General features: G+C 28.8%; 2 protein-coding genes across 7 annotated transcripts in view; one reads left to right on the top strand and one right to left on the bottom strand.

Moving 5' to 3' along the window:
- Rhp (GTP-Rho-binding protein rhophilin) overlaps positions 1 to 18623 on the bottom strand; it is a 48623-nt gene that overhangs the window by 5902 nt on the left and 24098 nt on the right. For 2 of the 6 annotated variants that reach the window (XM_035870167.2, XM_085659404.1), the window contains 3 exons: positions 2686 to 2801; positions 2447 to 2578; positions 2207 to 2282 (listed from right to left, as the gene is read on the bottom strand). In XM_035870167.2, coding sequence (XP_035726060.1) covers positions 2207 to 2282; positions 2447 to 2578; positions 2686 to 2801 — 324 coding nt within the window. Of the gene's footprint in view, positions 1 to 2206; positions 2283 to 2446; positions 2579 to 2685; positions 2802 to 4404; positions 4815 to 9950; positions 10236 to 18262; positions 18528 to 18623 lie in introns of those variants that run through there. The other 4 variants (XM_085659403.1, XM_035870173.2, XM_035870166.2 and 1 more) reach the window with 4 other exon arrangements.
- tilB (touch insensitive larva B) lies at positions 60 to 2452 on the top strand. The gene is made up of 4 exons (XM_035870176.2): positions 60 to 403; positions 536 to 806; positions 908 to 1170; positions 1678 to 2452. Exons 1-4 carry the CDS (start codon positions 75 to 77, stop codon positions 2132 to 2134), a joined length of 1320 nt encoding a protein of 439 aa, XP_035726069.1. The 5' UTR covers positions 60 to 74; the 3' UTR covers positions 2135 to 2452.

The following is an 18623-nucleotide window of genomic DNA, read 5'->3' as shown; positions in this document are numbered from 1 at the left end:
AAATTGTAAATTCTTTTAGAGAACTATCAGAAAAAAAGAAAAAATAGAGATTTTCTAAGGGAAAAGAAAAAAAAATGGTACGAATCACTGTTGATTTGATACGTAAACGTTCAGAGCATAACGAGGGTGAGATATCAACTTTGGAAGAAATATCGTTGCATCAGGAGAACATAGATAAGATCGAACTTTTAGACAAACTCTGTAGAAACTTAAAGATCTTACTTCTTCAATACAACATCATACCAAAGATTGAAAATCTCAATATGTTGAAGAAATTGGAATATTTGAATCTTGCATTGAACAATATCGAAGTTATCGAGAATTTACAGGGTCTCGAAAGTTTGAAGAAACTGGATCTTACAATAAATTTTATCGGAGATTTGAGAAGCGTCAAAACTTTAAGGTAAATTATATTTTAATATATTTGAAATAAGAACGACGATATTGAATAATAATGAGAACGTTATAATTGGTTAAAATCGATTGGAATAATTTAGGAATATTGAAAAAAGACGAAATCTTTACGGTGTCCCAGATATAACGAGAATTTGGAACAATTGATACTGACGGGAAATCCTTGTACGGATTACGAGGGATACAGGGAATATGTGATTTCAACATTGCCACAGCTTAAAGAACTCGATATGATTAAAATTTTAAGATCCGAACGAATAAAGTCTTTGCAAGTATACGCACAAGCAAAGGGAGACGTTATCAGAGGTTATGATAATTATAAAAAGATAAGAGAGGCTCAGATAAAACGATATCGCGAGAAAGAAGAATTAAAGATCACGGAGATAATAGAAGTAAGTATAAGTTTTGTCGTATTTATTTATTCGTTCTTTTTTTTTTTTTTTTTTTATTTCTTTTTATTTTTCTTGACAAAATGTCAAATCTATTATCGAAGGAAGACGAGGACGCGGAAAATGAAAGATTTTGGAAACAAAAGAGTTATCACACGCCGGAAGATCGCATTGCGATCGCTGAACATACGTTAAAAGCAGAAGAGAAGAAACATGGGATTTCGGATGAAAGAAAAAAACAAAAATACGTGCCAAAATTGTTCAGTCCAAGTGGTAAACCTTACAACATGAATCATCCGAAGGTTCCGTTTACATTGAATGACGAAGACGATCAGGATAACGTGATCTTGGACGTTGGTGTTTACAGGTAAAAATGTATTATCAAAGAAACTTTTTTCCAATGGTCATGAATATATATTACAAGATATAAGTTCATACCAAATGGTCGATTACGAAAAAAAAAAAAAAAAAGATTAAATTCTTTTCGTCGTACGTATCGATTGTTTGTCAAATTTTAAAACTTTGAAAATTTTCTTCGGTTTGAAATTGAAACAAAATTATTTATGGATCCACTTAACTTCATTTTTTTTTGGTCTTTTTTTTCTATAAATTTTAAGTCAAAACTGTTTAGAGGACATGCATACATTTATAATATTATATGAAATATAAAAATTCAAAAAATTTAATATATATATATATTTAGAAAAGTTAGTAAAATAATCATCACTTTCACTCGTTTCTTTATATTTCTATATTGAAAACGTAAGAAAAACTTTCTGCGATTGTATTTGAAAAAAAAAGAAAAAAAAAGAAAAAAAAAAGAATCTATAGAAAATAAATGTTACAAGAAAATCTCTGTTGAATAAAATTACAGGTACCTCGACACGTCTTACATAGACGTCGACATTCAACCAACGTACGTGAGAGTGACGATAAAGGGTAAAATTTTGCAACTAACTCTACCCTGCGAGATTCTCGTCGATAAGAGCAGCGCGAAACGGAACGTAACAACCGGTAGTTTGGTCATAACGATGCCTCGTTTACATCCATCAATGATGTTACATGGAACCTCGATTACCTCAAGGAATACGAAAAATGAAAATCCTACGAGAAAGGATAATGCTGTGATCAGCATAAAAAATCAAATGTTCACGTCTACGAGAGAATTTCTTGAGATTGGGCCATCAAGAATTGACTCAGAACTTGATTTTTCTAAGATATTTGAAAATTCAAGAAAGAAAGTTGATAGAAAGTTAACGGTTGATCAAATCAAGGAGAAAGCCATGCCCGATGATTTTATCGATAATCCTGAGGTCCCTCCGCTCGAATAATGAAGAAATTCTACGATGATTAATAATTATATTAATTGTTTCGTTAAATTAATCCTTAAGTTAAATACTCACTTTGAATGGATCACGAAAATCTATATCCTTGGTTTCCTTTAAACCCAAAGGTATCATTGGCATTACAGGATCCTCTCTGTAAAAAAAAAAAAAATGAAAAAATAAAAAAAAGAGAAAAAGAAAATAATACTTTAGCGTATACGAACGATATCACAAACGTGTAAAAAGGAATTAAAAATTTCTTAAATGAGTTAAAAAGAGAATTTGAAAAAGATATTGGAATTAGATGGAAAAACTAACCCGTCGACATTCTGATAGAGTTCCACCGAGCTATTCAGTTCCGCCAACTGTTCTTTCAACAGCTGCAAGTTCGAATTAACGAAGCTCAATTCCAAAGCTACGGTCTCCTTGAGTTTTCTGTTCGTCGTAGCTCTATAAAACGTATTGGTTTTAAAAAATCGTACTCTTTAAATTTAATCATACAAATTATAACCCATAAAGATTTGAATCGATTAATTTCTTCGATATCATTGACCAACCTGAAAAGATTTTCTGCGCCTGCGCGCAATCGAAGCTCCTTGTTTATCTCCTGATTCAATTTGCTACGTTTATTCTGCAACTTTCCTCTACAAGTCGCGACCCTCGGATCAGACCCCTGCAAAATTGACAATGAATAAAATTAAAAATATTTTATACAAAAAATGTGCATATAATTATAAAATTATAACATATGTATGTGTATATATATATATATTTTTTTTTAATGTTTAACGCACAATGTAAAATATGTGCAACTATTTAGTTTTTCATTAAATTCCATAAAAAGTTCCGAAAATGATAGCCTTAATAAGATAACTTCAACATTTATTATTTCCAGCATAAATATTTATTTAATAGATAATATAATGAATGTTTCCTAAAAATATCTAAAAAAAAAAAAAAAAAAAAAAAAGAAACAAAAAAAAACAAGAAAAAAGAAAACAGATGAAAGATCGAAACGTTTATACGAAATATTAGGTGGTAATAGAAAGTAATGTCGCTTTCTTAAATTAAATTCAAACGAATAAATTTTTAACAAGTTTTTATTTTTAATTACAATCAAATATCGACATGCACAGAAACCAGAGTACTTTCTGGTACACCTAATATAAATCGTGCCAAGTGTGATTATACATTTTCTTTCGCAGTAACGTGGAATAATTTTGCATAAAATTGTCATTTTTAAGATACCTCGATAGTAAGAAAAAAAATTGATGAATAAAATTAAGTAAGTTAACAATAAAAAAAAAAAAAAAAAAAATAATTCAATCAGACGAACTAAACGAAGTTTCGTTGTAAGGTCCGTTCGTTTTATAAAACGTCGTACGTACGCTCTTTCAAACGCATTTTGCTTAGAAAGAAGAAGCTTTATGTATATATTGGAATTCAAGTATGATGCAAGAGGATGTGCAGTAACGTGACGTTTGGCTTACGCCCAGTTTTATACGTGCACCAAGCTTCTCTGATTAGATTGTTTTCTATGAATTGCCACATCGTGTCATTGTGTCTCGACTACAATTTGCCGCCATTTATTCGATTATGCCGTTATACGACACGATCGGGAGCTCGTTTTCCGAGTTGACGTTTTATCGTTAATTTTATTTATTCTAATCTATTTTTTCTTCTTTTCTTTTTTTTTTATATTTTGTTTATCTTTTATCCTAAAAAAATTATACGATTTATTATTAAAATCAATCACATTTATTTATCGTCGCTCGTCACTCACTTAGTATCTCAATAACAATCCGTGGTGATTCGTAAAATAATAAGAAAAAAAAAAAAAAAAGAAAAAAAAAACAGAAATAAATAAAAGTATCAATATTGTTTCTTTTCGTCAAGCCGTTCTTATCTCTTTTTAATAACAATATTTTATATCCCACAGATTATATCCCACAGATCTAATCTCACATTGTTCTTCAATATTTCATTTTCTCTCATAATATTTAAAATAATTATATATACTATATCTCGTCATATTTATGACAATTATATGATAATAATAAAAAAAAAGTATCATACTTTCTTTACCGCGTCCTTTTATATTTCCCTTTTTCTTATTAATTAATATAACAGACAATTACACGGTGTCTATTTGTCAGTAATGAAATACATTTCGTTATTGTATCTCTTTGCATTTAGAAACAATTCAAAAAGAACAAAAGCAGCTAAAATGTCATTTTTTTTTTTTTTTTTTTTTTTTTTTTTGATTAATTTCTTACCCCCAAATATTTCACAGTGCATTCCAATATTTCATTTTCTTCCGTCGTTTGTGATTTCGTCGAACGTGATAATAGACTTGAATAAACCTTTTCATTTTCCCGTTCATTCGTAGATCTATCCTTTTCGTCCTTCTTCAACGGCGACGTCACGGTTGTATGATTTTTCGGTAACGGTGAATAGTGTACCCACTTGAGCATGTTATCGCGAAGTACGCGTCATCGAACTTCTTCGTCTTTCTTTTTTTTTTTTCTTTTTTCTTCGTGCAATTTCATTCGCATTTAATAGTCAAAATATATCGTCGTTTCATCGATGGCGAACGACGAACGGTACGCTTTGAGAGACCGTTTTCCCGAATGACAGGACGTTTCTCTCTACAAATCGTAATAAATCTTTCTTGTAGTCGACTCGAGTGAATCTGAAAATTCTTTACCGGACAAATAATTTCTCGGACTAAGTTATTCTCTTTCAACGTACATTAAATATAATGTATATACGTTAATATACGCATCTACGTTTGTTCGTTGAAAATTTATTACAAAAAAGAAAAAAAAATATATATATATATCTCAAATTCATTCAAGCAAAATAGCAAATTTTTAGTAACGATTTAACAAGTAATAAGTTGATAAGATATATCGAATTGAGGAACGATAAAATAGAAGAAAGAAAAAAAAAAAAATATATATATATATATATAAACATAAATATATATGTTTGGTGAAATAATGTGTATAAAATAAAAAGAAAAAAAAAAATACAAAAAATAAAAAAAATAAAAAAAAATATATATATATATATTATATATAACACATTTGTAGTTCATTAAATAAAAAATCATAAACAAAATTTGATTATAATTACATATTATTTGATCGAAACAATATAAACAAATATAGGTATATATTTATATAAACAAATATAGGCATATATTTATATAAGAAAAATAGAAAATTTTTTGAACGGATTAATTTGTCAAAAAGAAAAAAAGAAATAAAGAATACCTTATGATTCTTTTGAAAAATCATTCAAACAAAGATCTTTATTTCATAACATCTAGATTATAAATTACGCGTAGATTCGAATGTAAATTGCTCTTTTGAAGTGACTTGCCCGTGTGCCCTTTCAAATCCGCTGGGAACAGGAAAAGGAGCGTAAAAGTCTCGCGCGATCGATCAGGGTTGGGCCGAACGAATGCGTGTCATTTGCATTACCCGTTTCGATCGAATTTACTTAACGTTCGAATTTGTTAAATGAAGTTACCATTATGATTCTCTTTCCTTTCGAAACTTTCATTTTCGGAGAAATCAAGTATATCGAAACTTGTCCAAATGATCAATTTTAAAACGTACTACTCAATCACGTTTTTTTTTTTTTTTTATTTTATTTTTTTTTTTTTTAATTAAAAACGAATCGATTCGTTATAAATATTTAAAAAAAAAAAAAGACGATAACACTAGTCAAAATAAATTGTCAATAAAACACGAAACTCGATCAGTTCTTTTTTCTTTTTTCTTTTTTTATTCGTTCAAAAAAAGTAAATGTTTTTCCGCCACATTCAAAATTCCAAACGATCCAACGATAATTATTTAATTATTATTATTAGAAAAAGGATTTCTTGTTTTCGATCGATTTCTTTTTTTCTTTTTCTTTTCTTTTTTTTTTCTTCCCTCGCAAAAAAATTTTTCCAGCTGTTCGATTAATATTCTAATACGATCATCGTAGGAGCACGAAATCAACGATGTCTGTGAAGGAAACTGTTCTCTCTTTTTTTTTCTTTTTCTTTTCTTTTTTTTTTTTTTTTTTTTTTTTTGGATAATAAATATTTTCAACGTCGAAAGTAGAACGGAAATAATTCGCTAATCTTAATGTGCCATATCATTTGACATATATCTATATGTAGATACATTGTATTATGAATAACTTTGTAAAGAAATTATTCGACTAATTATGGTCGAAAGTTTTGCAGAAAAAAAAAAAAAGGAAAAGAAAAAATAAACACATGTTGAAAACAATAACGAAGAAGAGTAGCAAATCTACGAGTAGCAAACGAGTTATTACTTAGAAGGTAATATTCGTTTCTCCATTAAAAGAAATAATATTCCTTTCTTCGCGGCATGAAGCTAAACTATTACGTATGGAGGACGAATGCCTTTTCGTGTTTTTTTTTTTTCTATTTCTTTTTCTTTTTTTTTTCTTTTCTTTTTTTTTTTTACACTTCCACATAATATGCACGGTAGTTGCTCGTAGAAGCGCGACTTCGTTACCATAATTTCGTTCCAGTCTGATTAAACTATTGCCAATATGATCTAGCAACGCGATATCGTAGTGATAGTGGTAGTAGTAGTAGTAGTAGTAGTAGTAGTATTAGTAGTAATATAATAGTAGGTAATAGTAATACTGTAGTACGAGCATCCTTCTTTATTCGCTCATTCTCACTCGATACACTGTTTTCTTCCGTGTACGCACAGTTTCGAAATGAAATGAAATGAAATCGATTATGCAAATTTCCCTGAATGATATTTTTAATCGGAAGTAAAGTTTTGAAAAAAATATCCGAACGTAACTACATAAAGTTCCCTTCATGACAATTAAATAAAGTCTATCGTATCCTTCGATTTAGAGTATAAAAAGAAAAAGAAAAAAAAAACAAAACAAAACAAAACGAAGAATTGTAAATAATCTCTCTTATCGTTACATAAACGATATAATTACGTTTCCATAAATAAATAAAATTATACCTCGAACGATTGAACTAATGATTTTTTAATAATAATCCTTTCGATTGAAAATATTTCACGAGTTTCTATAATAAACGACGCTCTTCGATGATTACGTATCTACATAAAAATATTTCTCTTATGTAAAGAAAAAACAGAAAAAAGGAAGAGAGAGAATGAAAAAGAAAAAAAAATTAAGAAAAAGAAAAAAATAAATCTAGAAATGTAATACTCAGATCGAAGGATTTTTGGGGAACGAGCACGCATTCGAAGCGTAACGAGACTCGATACCGTAAGCTCCGCGATAACGAATCGCGTGAATCGCACGAATCTCAAACCCGTTCGTTTCATCTTTGCACAGATCAAACGATCAAAACCGACTTGATTGGCTTAAAAATATTGATATATGGATCCCCAGTATTTTTCCAATAAATCTCATAAATCGTATATCGAAATATGCAGTAATGGAAAAATGCATAACTTGATCAAAGCTATAAACGATTTATATATATTTTATTTATTTTTTTTTTGTTTTGTTTTTTTTTTTTCTAAAGTCGGTCGAATATCTCGTTTTAAACGGTTCGTTTTAAGATAGTAAAAGAAGAATCGGTTACAATCAGACGTTAAATCTACCGTAACACGCACCTAAAGCCATTACTACTACTCCTCTTCTTCGTTCTCTAACCGAAGCTACGAACGGTCTAACTGTTTCGTTATAACAACTTGCGGAAGCCTCAAATGAGAGAACTATATCGTGTACGATTGCCGTTAAAATTGAATAATAATGATTGGTAGGTACGTATTCACGAGCACGCGCTCGTAATCTCGTTAACAATGAAAAAGATTGAGGTTGGCTCTTTACCGTGACGATCATCGTTTCTCATACCTTTTGTCTCATAAATATAATTTATTTCAATTTAATTAAACATCGGGAAAAGTAATACGATCGACCTTATGAACGATCGTATCGTATGTACGTGTATATATATATATATATATTTTTTTTTTTAACGGGATTTTAATCTTCCAAACGATTTTTCTATGTTAAATCATTTTATTTTTATTGCGAATTATTTCCCCGGCGAGATCAAGCCATTAATAACGTTCTCTACGTTACCGATCGGTCATGATAATATATTTACCCGCGAAATTTGATTTTGATTTTATTTATCTCTTTTCTTTTTTTTTTTTTTTTTTTTTTTGGAGTGAGAGGAGAGAACGAGAAGTGAGAAAGAGAAGTAGTGATTATTACTAATGTTTACGTTCCGTTTTTTTTTGTTCTTTTCTATATGACGCGAAAGTGAAAAAGAAGAAAAAGAAGAAAAGAAAAAAAAAAAATAGAAAAAAGGGTTACGTAGACGTCGCCTTTGACCCAAATACTTGAGATTATAAAATTTCGTAAAGTTTCATTTCCCGAAGTATAATATCCTCGTTATATGTACGAAGTGACATTTAAAAATGTCCAGTCATTAATTACCGAGATTACGGGTTTCATTAGAGTAAAAGAAATTAAAACGCTATCGGCGATACACGAAGCAAAACGCGATACGAAACCGATTTAATTTCTTAAAAGATTAAACTTGTCTACGTGTTCCTTCACCCCTTTCCCCACTCCGCACTCACCCCCCCTCCCTGCTCTCCCTTCCCTTTCCTTCCCTCCAATGTATTCTTAATTCGTTTTTCCACACAAAGAGAAACAGGATAGTTAGCACGAATAACTGTTTTTATCGATCCACGGAAGCTCCTTGATTATTCCAAGAGGCACGTTATTACAACTCGTAAAGCCATTTTCGAGTTCGGATTTCTTTCACTTTGTATCTCTTAGTTGGCGAATTGTGCAATGCTACTACTATTCTCAAGGACACGAAAGCGCGATCCGTACCGTACCTCCGACTCCGTGAACTCATTAATTATAATAGAAAGGAAGGTATATATAAATTCCTTGTTCTTTTTTTTTTTATTTTTTTTTTTTTTTATTATTATTATTATTATTTGTCGAAGTCCAAACTTTTAAAGCTTTTATTTATCATCCGTGTTATATAAAAAAAAAAAAAAAAAAAAAAATCGAAAAAAGAAAGGAAAACGAAGAAAAGAAAAGAAAACAAATGATTACAAATCGGCCTAAAAATACAGAAGAAAAAAATGTTTGAGAAAAATAGATCAACCGTGTATTATATTTTATATCGTTTTGATTATTTATAAAAAAAAAAAAAAAAGAATAAATTCAACCACGTCTATAGATACTATTGCTACTTTCATAATCATCGATGGATATATAGGATGTCCTAAAAATAAAACTCCAAGATCCGAATATATGTAATACTCGATAAAATAAGGAAAATAGTGTTGATAATTTATTGGTTTTTTTTTTCTTTTCTTTTTTGTCGTCTATTTTTTTTTTTACAACAGTTTCAGATTATTTATATCGCGTTAAAATAATTGTACTTAACAAAAATATCCTCGCAAAAAGAAAGAAAATCTTTTTGCATTATTATTACGATATTATTATTTAAAAATTGTTGTGATCCTATTTACCATGTGATATATTATATTTATCAACACTTTCTTGCTTACTTAATCGAGCATTACTTCATCAATTTTAAAACACCCTATATATATATATATATATATATACAATATATATACAACAACCTTTACATATTATAGGAAAAGGATGTCAAGAGTGTCTCTAAAGAATTTCAAGTAAATTCGAAACTCAATTCAGTCAAGATAATAAAATAAAATAAAATAAATAAAAAAAAAAAAAAAAAAAAAGAAAGAAAGAGAATCACTGTCAATGTCAGAAGTACGAGAACTTTCAGATCCACCTTATTATAATTTCACACTTTTCTCTTTGACGTTATATTATTTGACGAGAGTAAAAAAAAAAGAAGAAAAAAAACAAAAAAAAGAGAAAATAAAACCACGACGGAATTTTAAAAGGGTTGACGAACTTTGAAACTTCGTTCGATTGAAAAATGCTAATTAAATTTCTTCTCTTTTTTTTTTTTTTTTTTCTCTCTCTCTAGAACGAAGTAACGCCCGATTTGATCTTATAATATTTCGAATATGTGTCGCACGATCTTTCTCTCTCGAGTCCGTCTACCGTTGCACCGTTTTAACAACTGCCGAGACGTGGCCGATGTATGGGACCCATGGACCGAACCGACACTCGGTGAAAGGAGAGAAACTCTGGAGACAATATGGTGGGGAGGATAAGACCGATTCTTTCTCGTTTCGAATGTCGTGAGCCGTCAACGAGACGACGCGACGTACCTTCGAATGAACTCATTCGACATCGATCGTCCCTTTAATTATATCATCCACAACAACCATACTCAAGATTTTTATTATTTTTTTTATTTGTTTCTTTTTTCCATTTCTTCACTTTACGCGGAATCTAAAAACATACTAAATTATATATATATATACATATGTAATACAATAATGTAATTGCAATTGCAAGGTGCAAAGGTACTATCGACTTTTAATATAAAAATTGACGGGAAACATTTTATTTACTTTTTATTATTATTATTATTATTATTATTATTTTGATTTACTTATTCTTTAGTGTATAAAATTTTTCTTCAATTTTTTTTTTTTACAAAAAGTTGAACAAACTTTTGCATCGATCGAATAAGATATAAGACACAAAACTTATACGTATCCAATAGTTTATTTTAAAATATTATTACGATTATTGATTTTCAAACATACATTTTTGATTATTTTACGATGAATTATTATTGTAATTACTACACGTTATCGTCAATACGTCATCAAGGTTAGAATCTGGTAATGAGTGTTTCGAGCGGCACATGAAAGGTTGGCCGGCTTTATACGGCTCGCGGCTCGCAGGTTGAATATGACTATTCTAGAGAAAGAGAGAGAGAGAGAAAGAGAGAGAGAGAGAGGGAGAATGAGGCTCAAACATTCTTTAGAACTCAGACACCACCAATCAATTCGATCTCTTTCTTTCTCTTAAACGATGCAATCGTCTTTTTTTATCTACTTTCTTGCATTGTCATATCGTTCCTTGAATCTTCTTTAAAGTATGCTATTTTTCTTACATCATCGACACTTTTGTTGACCATGAAAATTCAATTCCCCTTTTCTTTTTATATCTCTTCGAAATTTTTTTCAAACACGAATCGAATTTGCAATCACGTAATCTCGCGTAATAAAAAGTATTATTGAAAATTACTTCCTTCCGCCGTGATGCATTATGAAAATCAATTGTTTCCTAATATTGCAAGGAAAGTTTAAAAAAAAAAAAAAAGTTTTTTCTTTTTATATATTTCATACTATATTGCATTAGGTTACCATGGAAATGTATCTATTGATTTAAGGAATTAAAAAGTGACAAGTATTACTTCGATTGAAATCATCTTGAATTTATTTGATAATACGAAAAAGGCGATTAAAAATTTTAGATATAACTTTTTTTACATTATTTTGTAACATTATCAATTTTATTATTTTCTAATAAGTTCAATGATCCAATGGCATAATTAAGGATTTCCATTCGATTGGCAATTTAAGGAACATTAATTTTTTTCAAAAGTAACGTTTCATGGCCTACATTTTTAGAATATTTTTACTTATTTTCATTTTACTACCTTTCTAGTAGAACAGCTTCTATCTCTTTAGGAAAATTAAATAAAATATTTAACGGAATACCATGCATATAATTTATAATTTTATATGAAATATATCGAGAAAAGAAAAAAAAGAAAAAAAAAAAAGATAGAAAGATAAATAAATTGTATCGATACTTTGTATAAGCTTCTTCGTGAATATCAAATTGACAATATAATTTACATATTATATATGTATCTAAAAAAGAAATACCTAATTTATTTGATGTTAAATTATTCGTTAAACTTTACATGGACCATAGCATATATATATATATATATATATATATATATATATGTGTATGTAAATGCATTATATATAATACATTCTGTTACGTATGGATGAGATGAAAAGCTACCGGACGAAGGATGGAAGTAATTATGTCGTACAATCAGGAAGAAACACGTAATCGAGATAATCGATACCTTTCATCATCGATGATGTACATACATACACATAACTATAGTTATATTTTTTACCTGTTTTATAGCTATCAATGAAATCGCTTTGACAAACCGTTGTGATAAAATCGAACAACTTGCAATAATTTATGTGCTATATATACATACATATATATACATATATATACATATATATATATATCATCATAATTATTATAGACAAGTTTTGTTTAATATTTTCTTTTTAAAAGATCGATTTAAATAATTTATTATATCAACTTTCAATCAATGTTTTTCCAATCCCTGATTTTATTTCTTCATATTTAAAATAATATATCATTTAGCTATAATGTATTTATTAAATTTATCATTCCTCTCAATTTATATATCATTTTTAATAATTAATAAAACTAATAAATAGTATTATCGTAATATCATTTTTATTTGTTAATCAATATATATTTATATATAAACTTTCAAAAAAAAAAAAAAAAAAAAAAAGAAATAACTTATATCGTGTAAAAATCATTGAAAATATTTTACTAATATATTATATATATATATATATATATATATGTCGGTAGAAAAATATGTATGATATCATTTCAATATATAAATTTATTTATTTATATAAATTAATATTAATACCATTTCGATCATTTACATAAATAACGCGTAATGTCGCGATCTTATAAAAAACAATAATGTGATATGTCTTATTAAAAATAGAAAAGAAAAAGGAAAAGTCAAATTTTTTTTTTCCTCTTTTTTGAACGATGATACACATATCGCAATAAAAAGAAGATCTTTTCTATTTTACAAAAACATAAAAATGTAATATATGGTAATAACTACGAGTACACATTGTCCGTTTAAGAGGAGAAATTTGAGTCCTGTGTAACTCCCTACTCTCTCTTCTCGAAAAGGTTTGCCTTCGTACATAACGACGACGGTAAAGATTCACTAAGAGAAAGACGCTTTAACCGTCGAAGAGGACACATATCTCTCTTTCTCTCTCTCCCCCTCTCTCTCTTTTTCTCTCTCGCGAGCGAGCGAGCGAGCGAGAACGTGGAATTGGTCTCTTGCGGTCCATCGAGAGTCATCGAGAATAAGAATAAAAAGAAAATGAAGAGAAAGAAGAGGAAGATTAAGAGACGACAACATCTTTAGTGGAATACGGGAGAAGGGGGCCAGTAACGGTATCTACTCTCAAAGCCCCCACCATCCCCTTTGAAAGCCACTGATAGGCACCAGACGGTCCGACATACAGGAAATAGGGTGCGTCCACGTTTCTCTCCGTTCGCGCCACGCCATGTCTTTTTTTCTCTTTTTATTTTCTTTTTGCTTTTTCTTTCTCCTTTTTCTTTTCTTTTTTTTCTCTTTTTCCTTATCTTTTCTTTTTTTTTTTTCTTTTTTTTTTCTTTTCCTCGCACGTTCAAACTCGTTTTCCCCGATGACGAGATATCTACACGAGAAACATCTTATCGATACGAAAGAGAAAGAGTGAGAAAGAGAAAGAGATTTATTGAAGTTTATTACATACGGATTGCTATCTATCGTAATCATTGTAAGTAAGTGTAGGAAAATAATTAAAAAGAAAGAAAGAAAAAAAAGAAATAATCAAATTATGGGTTACGTCGGAATAACAACAAATAGATATAATAATAATTCTTTTCTGTGTCATGTTTTTTTTATTTTTTACGAAATTTTTAAAAAAGAAAAATGTATATGTATGTATGTATGTATGCACTTATGTATGTATGTATGTATGTGTGTGTATATATATATATATATATATATATATATATATATATATATATATATATATACATTGCCATTGTAAGCGAGTATTAAAAATTTTTTAAATGATTATTTATAAAATAATATTATAATTTATATCATATTAATAAAATAATAACACAAATTATTATTAATACATCGTCGTATATTTATTTAACGAAATTTAATAAACAATCATTGTTCGCAAATTGTTAAATTGCACGTTAAATTACAATCGAAAATTACAATACCATAATTATTCATTATTCAGTAACGTTTAATCGTTAATTTAACTTCAAAACTTTTATAATCTGAAAATAATCATTAAGTGCGATAGAAACGCACTGTATAATTTTCGTTTGAAACGATCAAGGGAAAAAGCTATTTCGAAAAGAGATATATAACGAGAAACGATAAGAATTCGTAACGAAATTACAGCGATTATCGCATCAGTCCTAAGAAAACAAATTATTTCATCAAAAGGATTTCCACGAATTGAACGAACTGACCGGATCCGGTCTAGACATGTTCGACTATTTCGACGCTTGGTTGATCATCAAGGTTAATGTTTCAATCCCTTTTTGTATTGTAAGAGGTTACGACGATTGAACTTATTTTACAATTTTTCTTTTTCCTTCTCTCTCTCTCTCTCTCTCTCTCTCTCCCTCTGTTTCTTTTGATCTCTTCTTTTTTTTTCTGTTTTATTTCTTTTTTTTTTTTTTCTATTTTATTTATTTATTTATTTTTTTTTTTTGAGAGTAGAAAGACATAACTCGACTCGATTGCTCGTAATCAAGTGCTTGAGTAACGGTTGTTAAATTGGACTCGTGTCCGATGTATAATAGATAGTTATTAATTCTCGAAGTGTACTTTAAAGTTAAGAACATTCCTAAGTCGATCTTTAACACAGAATCGAGTTTTATGACGACTATATCGAAACCCATAGTGAAATAACTGAGATAAGTGTGTCGAACGACGAAAGTATACTTTTCTTTTTTTTTTTTTTTTCTTTTTTTTTTTTTTTTTTTTTTCACACGAACGAGGATATACATACGCGTAAATATAAGTATACATATAATAAACAGGTATAAAGATGAAACTAATATAGATTAAATGATCTTTATCGAGAAATCAATTTCACCAAGAGGAAATTCACGTAGTAACGAACGATCTTCTTAACGATTTTTTTTAACGATCGTAATAATATGGTTATATAGTCGTATATAATGTGTAAATGAATTCGAATATATATACATACATATATATATATATAAAAATAATTTATATATAATTATCGAAACATTCAAAAGATATATATATATATATATATATATATATATATATATATGTAGTGATAGAAAAGATTTGAATCATCTATAAATAAAGAAGAAGAAAAAGAAAAGGAGAAGGAAATGTTTTATGTGCTTTCAACTACGTTTTATCACATTTAACTACAATTCATTTGATATGTACATGTATGTTCATAATTTATATTATATATATTTTTATATATTATAATTTTTATTTTTTATATTATATCCGATGCATATATATATAAATTAAATATAAGTATTTGAAATTAACTCATGTATAGAATATCATGAATCAAAATAACGATATTTATTCGTAATTCTTTAACTTTCTAATTGGATTATGAGAATTCCCTTTATTTTGTACGCGATCATCGTGGACCAACGCGTGAACGAAAGGAGAATCTCTCTCTCTCTGTCTCTCTTTCGTGGTTACCTTGATTGCATCGTTCAAGGAGAGTCATTATCCCCACTCTATCTTTCTTTCTCTCGCGTGATCCTACAATTTGGGAAAAGGTGAAAGTACCGAGAGTACGAAGAATCGGAATTATATGAGTAGAGGCTGCTCTCTCGTTGATTAAAGTATTTCAAAAAGTTAAAAAGAGAAAACATTTGGAATGTTGTATATGTAAAATCAAAGAGATTTTTACTCAATGAGATGACGTTAATACAGTAATGTTTTATTAATGAATTAATTCTGTAATATCCATTTAATTTGTAATTAATGTAATGAAGTCGAGGCTACTGTTGGGCCACTGTCGTTTCAATCGTAAAGAATCGATTGCGAAAACTTGCGATAAATGAGAAAGAGAAAGAGAGAAAATAAGAGAGAAAGAGAGAGAGAGAGAGAGAAAGAGAGGAAAAGAGGGAGGGAGGGAAAGAGATAGGAGCCTACGCAAACTCGTTTACACGGAGGTTCAATGAAACATATGAATATAATATAATATTTACATATGTATATACATATGTAAGTGTGTATATATGAAATAACGTACGTTTTATTACGAAAGTATACATTTATTTATTTATTACGAAAGTATACGATTTATACCTAGAAAAAGAAAGAGAGACAGAGAGAGAGAGAGAGAGAGAGAGAGAGAGGAAAAGATATATACTCACAATTATTCCTGAATTAACATGTACAAGCTATTTTATAAAGATACAAATAATATATACAATATATAGCAAAAAGAAAAATTGTCTAACAATTCAAATCTACGTTCGCGCGAATATTATTTCAAAAAAAAAAAAAAAAAGAAGAAAATTAATTGATCGTATAATCGTATTAAAAAAAAAAAAAGAAAAAAATAAAAAAAAAAGAAAAAAAGAAAGAAAGAAAATGTATATTATCATCTTATTAAGATGACATAGATAATATCTATAAGAAATATATATATCAAGTATATATATATATATATATATATATATATATATACTTGATAATTTTCGATATAATTGTTATTCATTTTGAAATAAACATTTACGAGTGGATATGTTAATAAGGAAAGTTTATGAACCATAGGAATAATACGATGTTACAAAGTTTGGTATGCCTGAAGCGATAGACAGGTAATCGTCATTACTACTTTAGAATGCCATATTGGATGTATTCTCATTCACCATACTGATGTTACCTCGACCTGTAACTTCGTCGTAGTCTACCTACGTCGTCCGACAGGAAACGCATCGTAGATATATATATATATGTATCTATATATATGTGTGTGTATACGCGAGTTATTATTTCGCACGAAACAAAACCCAACGTTGATATCGTTGCACATAAGAATCGTAAGAAAGAGAGAACGTTCAATTCGCACGATTTTTTATCGTTCGAAAGAGCCAAAGAGAAAAGAAAAAGAAAAAAATAAATAAATAAATTTTTCTTCGATCGTTTATTCATTAAATACGAATTATCTCAGAGCGAACGAGTAATTTTATTACGAACGATGTCACGTCTTTTAATTAATTGTTCCTCGATTTGTTCTTATTATCTTCGATAAAATGTAATGGCTGATAAAATTGTAAATATTATTACGATTGTCTGATTGATAATATAATGGAGATTACGTTTCTATGATATAATTATTTACATTTGATCATTCTAAGATCTTCGTAACAAATAGAATTTTACTTTTTCTTTTGTATATGTACATACATATATTATCAGGGTATATAAGAGAAAGGAGGAATTTTTTTTTCTTCTTTTCTGTTTTTTTTTTTTTTTTTTTTTTTTTTATAAAAAAAGAAAGAAAAAAGAAAAAGGAAAAAAAAATATTCTTCTATGTCACATTTTATGATAATATGAAAAAAAAACAAAAATAATATCAAACAAATCCATAATCTATAACACTCTAATAAACATACTTGGCTAAACTCATATCTCATCATTATTCGTCATATTTCCTAAATATGTCCAAAAAAAAAAAAAAACAAAAGAAAAAGAAGAAAGAAAGAAAGAAAAAAAAGAAAGAAAAGAAAAAGATCCTTCCCGTTGCCTTTCTCTTTTCTTTTTCAAATCGTACTTCCGGGAATTGCACATATTTTTTATATATAAATTAAATATAAATATATTTAATATAAAAATAAATTTTTATAAAAAAAATTAAATATATAAATATATATATATATATATATATATATATATATATATAATATATATATATATTTTTTTCACATCACGATACACGATACACGATACAAAACGTTTCTAATTTTCTTTCATTCGAACGATCAAGATCGACAACTTCTAAACGGCGTGCAACGATCTCGAACGTTCAAACGTTTCCACGCACGGAGTAACACACAGTCTATCTCTCGTGCGAGGAAAAGAAGAAAAAAATAAAAAAAAAAAAAAAAAAAAAAAAAAAGAAAAAAGAGGAAAAGAAGAATAAGATGAAGAAGAAGAAGAAGAAGAAGAAGAAGAAGAAGAAAAAGAAGAAAGATATTTGCGTGAAGGAAAGAAGAAATGGAGAATAATTAACGGTAGGTAAGCAAGTAACGAGTTACCTGTAACTTTATGTCCGGAAGTATCAGCATGGCTCGCTCCTATTAAGCTTCACGATATTCGCGGTATGATCCTCGATCCGTGACTGGTTGTACTTGTATTAGGGATAGGTGATGGTGATGGTGATGGTGATGGGTGATGGTGATGGTAGGTTTGGAGGAGGGGTTGGGGTGAGAGGAAGAAGGTAGAGAGGGGTGAAGGGTGGTAACCTCGCGTCTCTACGGATGCACCACGAACGTTAACACTCCGGTCAATTCACGCGCACTCCTACAAAACCGGAAGCACATACGTGTCTCTATCCTCTGTGTATGTATATAGCCTGTACATATGTGTGTGTGGGTGTGTGTGTATGTTTCTCCGTCT

This window comes from Vespa mandarinia, chromosome 9 (genome assembly GCF_050613455.1).
Source record: "Vespa mandarinia isolate Hongniang chromosome 9, ASM5061345v1, whole genome shotgun sequence".
NCBI classification, from domain to species: Eukaryota; Metazoa; Arthropoda; class Insecta; order Hymenoptera; family Vespidae; genus Vespa; species Vespa mandarinia.
Note: the sequence above shows the minus strand (reverse complement) of the source record. Positions and strands in the feature narration are given on the sequence as shown.

Coding starts and splice junctions, on each gene's coding strand:
- tilB (XM_035870176.2), top strand. CDS start 75: ATGGTACGAATCACTGTTGATTTGATACGTAAACGTTCAGAGCATAAC. Junction 807..907: donor AGATCACGGAGATAATAGAA/GTAAGTATAAGT, acceptor CTATTATCGAAG/GAAGACGAGGACGCGGAAAA. Junction 1,171..1,677: donor TTGGACGTTGGTGTTTACAG/GTAAAAATGTAT, acceptor ATAAAATTACAG/GTACCTCGACACGTCTTACA.